At 38.6% G+C, this 4,568-nt stretch overlaps 1 protein-coding gene across 2 annotated transcripts; it reads left to right on the top strand.

The window, feature by feature from the left end:
• Nucleotides 1–1,613: 1,613 nt before the first annotated feature.
• Nucleotides 1,614–4,222, top strand: LOC111384167 (dehydration-responsive element-binding protein 2C-like). Of its 2 annotated transcripts, none has more exons than XM_023008457.1 (2): nucleotides 1,614–1,765; nucleotides 2,653–4,222. In XM_023008457.1, the coding sequence occupies exon 2, from the start codon at nucleotides 2,655–2,657 to the stop codon at nucleotides 3,771–3,773; it is 1,119 nt and encodes a 372-aa protein (XP_022864225.1). In that variant the 5' UTR covers nucleotides 1,614–1,765; nucleotides 2,653–2,654; the 3' UTR covers nucleotides 3,774–4,222. The 2 variants fall into 2 exon arrangements, with proteins under 2 accessions (XP_022864225.1, XP_022864284.1); XM_023008516.1 differs by having other exon boundaries at nucleotides 1,617–1,765; nucleotides 2,605–4,222.
• Nucleotides 4,223–4,568: the final 346 nt, after the last annotated feature.

The raw sequence follows: 4,568 nt of genomic DNA, 5'->3' as shown, positions 1-4,568 counted from the left end.
ATTTCCAGTCTCTTTGCATCATATCCTCGAGCATATTCTTCGAGCATATATGCACGGGGGCCTATGATGGTGACATTTTCCAATATCCCCGATCAACACATATCCCGACGACTATTTTTTGATAAAGTTGTAAATCCATCTACGGGTGTCCTCGAGCATGTTCATCCTCGAGACACTAGGCCCGACCACATCTCATGCTGCTTCGCATATTGCAAACATTTTGTCCTCGGGTATAGTCCTCGAGCATGTGTTCCCCTCACAACTGACGATGGTTGACCCTTTAGAATTCCTACGCAATTAGGAATCCTAACTCCCTCAAGAATCTTATCTCACATATAATTCTGGAATTCAACCAACTCCTTAACTATTCAGGACTCCAACAAATGAGGACATCCAGCTAGTTGAGTCCAATTAGGAGAATGTCACTTACTACTATAAATACAGAATCTTGAACCATTATTCAGGTACGTTTTTCATTGTTCTTCAGCAAATAGTCTCACACATATATTTCCCTTTCTGACTTAAGCATCGGAGGGGCGACGATAACACACCTCGTTGCCTTTGTTTCAGGTACCGAAAGATCACGTTCGTGCTCCTGATCAGTCATCAAGCTCGGGAAATCTACAGGTACGATTTTTGGTAGCATCAAATGTATTGTGAAGTGTAAATTTTGATTGCACAAACAAGTCATGTCCACATAGGGGCGGCAATCGAGTCGAACAACTCATCGACTCGATCACTCAACTCATAAAAAGACGGTTTGTGTGCGGATCGGGCTCGTATTTGGACTAGTGGGCAAAGCCCACAAGCCTAAAGTTCATGAGCTCGTAAAAAAATGGGAAAAAAAGAATCAAAAAAGAAATTTAAAAATTAAAAAATAAATTGTGGGCCAAGACGAGCTCAACCCTTGAGCATGAGCCAAGCACGAGCTCGTGCTTGAACGAGCTTGAGTGATGAGTCGAGCTCATGAGTGGATGGGCTGAGCAAGCTCGACTAGCCCCATTGCTATCCATATGTCCACAATAACTATAAATGCCTTTTAGACCATTTCAGCGTTCTCAACAAACATCTTTTTCATGAAGTGATGCCAACGTTTGGAAGTATTTTCATGGGCTTTCACCTGCTTTCGATCTTTTTAGATATTGTTTCGTCTGCTAAAATCATCACGATTTATTTTTGTTAGATCATTATCCAAGATATTATCAAGAATTAAACTTCGTCCAATCGAAATATTTAAAAAATAAAGAAGGTATTAGAAGATTCCTAATGTTTGATAATCCTTTAACTGGTGTTTAATTAAAATAATGTATTTACTTAAAATTTAATATTCCATTGGCTGTTACTAGTAAAAAAATGTCAAATAAGGGATGTTTGTGTGCAACTTGCGGAATAGTTTAAAAAAATACCAGCATTAAAAAGGGAAATTACTTCGGTACCAAGCAAACAGTACCACCAACAAAATGTGTGGATCGGGAAGCTTCGTGTCATCACAAATCACATCCGAGTACACATCTCTAGACTAAGAAATTGCCACGTCATCACTCAGGAAAAATTAATTAATATAGGCCACTAGATAGTTCACGAAAATATCTAGAGAAGGCTATATAAGTATCGCGGCAGCTGTATCTCATCGAGATTTTTCTTTCTGTCTCTTCATTTTGTACCAAAAACTTCTAGAAAAACCACACGCAAGAGCTTACTTGTATAACCCAGAAAAAATTAACTGCAGAGATAAAGGGGGAAGCTCAATTAAATTTGTTCAGAGGTATGGATTCAATTCTGTTTTGTGGGCTTTTCATTTCCTTTCAGTTTCTGTTACTTTTTGTATGAGCGGTGTTAATAAAAATTGGGTTTTTTTTAATTTTAATTGTTCTTTCTGCCCTGCTTTGAAGATTTTTCTTTTTGATTTGGCATATGTTTTTCGATATGTTATTAAAAAATATAGACTGGGCGTGTGAAGGAAGAAAAGGGGCGAGAAATGTCTATTTTTGTGGGCTTGAATTCTGTGAGGAGGTTTTTCTTTTTGGTGGAAAATGATTTGTAAAAGTTACTTGTTTGAGTATTTATAGTTGATGCTGAAGGATTTTTATTTTATGGAAAAGAAAAGGTTCGATTTTGCTTTCGTTTCTTGGCCGCAAAGAAATTTGGTTTACTTAGTAAGTGGGGTTGGCGTGTGCCAGCTGGTTTTCCTAAATATATGAGAGAAATATTGCTGTCTACGGATTAGATGAATCTGTGGTCAGTTGGAGCGTCTCTCTGTTGCGCGAACAAAATAAAAGTATTTTGGGACATTGAAGTATTTTGATTGATGGTGGGATTTTGAATTTCCATTGGCACATTGTATAGGTCATTTGAAGATCAATCTAGGAACCGGTACGACCTCAGTAGTGCAAACTACTGCGATTTTACGGCTAACATAATGTAACATGAGTGTCTACTTTGTCTCTTTCAAAATTTGCACAAGATTTGGCGTGTGCATTTTCAACCAGTCGGTTGCGTTTTCAGTTTTGGTCATAATAGTATTGATTGATATTCCGGAGCGAAATCATCTTATTTGTTTATCTTGTAGATGATTTCCTATTAAGTCTATAATTGATTTTGTAGTTGTGGAAGCTGGAAGGTGACTGAACATTAGTTCTTTGTTTTACACAGGGATGGCACTCTTGAATCAATCTTTTAATCCTGTTTCTCAACGCATGGACTACAATAGAAAGAGGAAGTCGAGAAGTAGAAAGGATGGATCAAAAAATGTAGCAGAGGCGCTCGCAAAGTGGAAAGAATACAACAGCAAACTCAATTCTGAGAATGATGAAGGTAAGGTGGCACGTAAAGCTCCTGCGAAGGGATCAAAGAAAGGATGTATGAAAGGTAAAGGAGGTCCTGAAAATGCTCGTTGCAATTATAGAGGCGTTCGGCAGAGGACATGGGGTAAGTGGGTTGCTGAAATTAGAGAGCCGCACAGAGGTAGTAGGCTCTGGTTGGGTACATTTAACAATGCGATTGAAGCTGCTAAAGCTTATGACGAGGCTGCAAGAGTATTGTATGGCCCTTGCGCTCGGCTTAATTTCCCCACATGCCATATGCTGAATGAGTTGACGAAAGAGCGTTGTTCATTGCCATCTACATCAACATCCGATTCCATAACTTCTAGTGTATCTGACGTTCATCTGGCGGACCATATGGGGCCTGAGGCTGATGTTTTGAAGATGAAAGTCAAAGATGCCGAAGGTGAATCACTGACAAACAATGATGAGCATTCGCAGCTGGGTGAGGCTGGTCATGCAGTGAAGGCAGAAATAAACGAGAGACCTGTGATGGAGGAAACAACGGAAGAACCTTGTCCACACTTGGATAGCACTGAAAATAGTAGGTTCTATACAAAGGAAGACCCTGCATATTTCACTGAAAGTTCTGAGGCAGGGCAAGATCCATTAGAGGCCTTCTCTTGGGATGAAATTTTTGATGTGGATGAGTTACTGACCACATTGGATTCTACTAGATACCATGCTTCAGAGCCCAAGATTGGATTGATGTCACATGGTGGTCAAGCAGGGCAAACCACTTATGGTGCTGTCCGTGCTTCAGATCTATCAAATGACTTGCAGAACTCAGATGTGAAGATGCTTGGTAGTTCACACCACCTGGAGCAGGCACCTTCTATAGCTGATTATGATTTTGATTTCCTTAAACCTGAAAGACGAGAGGATTTCGATATTAAATTGGATGATCTGTTACTTGATTTACACTCAGACTGGGCACCAGAATCTGTTTAGATCCACACTGATTGATAAGTGGCAACGGATTTTCATTCTTGATATAATATTCAAGTTGGACTTTTGGAGTAGGAGTTAGTATGTTGGTCTTCCTGGATGATTAATTATTTATGAGGGTCCCTTGGAAACAGCAGCATTGTTTGGCATTAGAGAGGTCAATACTGTTGCAACTTGCATATGCACATTTTTTTTTTTGTTGTTCTGTACGAAAGCATGTCCCTTTTTGCCTTCTGACTGATCACCTCGTGCTGCTGCTTGGCAAGTTTTTAAATTAGGGGGATTTGGTTCTTGTTCGAACTTCTCAAGTGAAAGAGTTTTCCTGTACAGATATTATACTCTGATGTTAGTTTTGTGTAAAAATAATTACATACTTCAGAGTATAGATGATTAATGATTATTTTTCATAGTAAAGTGCTAAGAATTCCAACTATTCTTCTATTTGTTGTGACTATGTCTCTGGTTCATTTAGCTAAAAATAAGATTTCAGTGGATTTTAATAAAAATTGATGAATGTGTGGTTGAAAAGTTGACAAAAGTTGTAAGTTCCGTAAAATGAGTAGTTAAAATTAGTTTGAATGAATTTTCGATAGGATGCCAAATAGGGTTTATATGTACTTTAGTTTGTATTCATGACCTGCATCAAATAATTATTTTCCTTTTTCTTTGTTTTTTAGTCTCCTTTGTCTCAGATTATTTGAATCCGGATTGTGATAGAATCACTACGTGGTAAACTTGATGTTGGAAAGGCACGAATTCGTGGTTCGTAGTGAAAGCTGTGTTTCAGTCGAGTTGACT

Source organism: Olea europaea, chromosome 1, assembly GCF_002742605.1.
Source record: "Olea europaea var. sylvestris chromosome 1, O_europaea_v1, whole genome shotgun sequence".
Lineage (NCBI taxonomy): Eukaryota > Viridiplantae > Streptophyta > Magnoliopsida > Lamiales > Oleaceae > Olea > Olea europaea.
This window is presented reverse-complemented; position numbering and strand designations above follow the sequence as displayed.

Bases quoted from the DNA above. Each gene is read 5' to 3' on its own strand.
- LOC111384167 (XM_023008457.1), top strand. From the start codon at position 2,655: ATGGCACTCTTGAATCAATCTTTTAATCCTGTTTCTCAACGCATGGAC.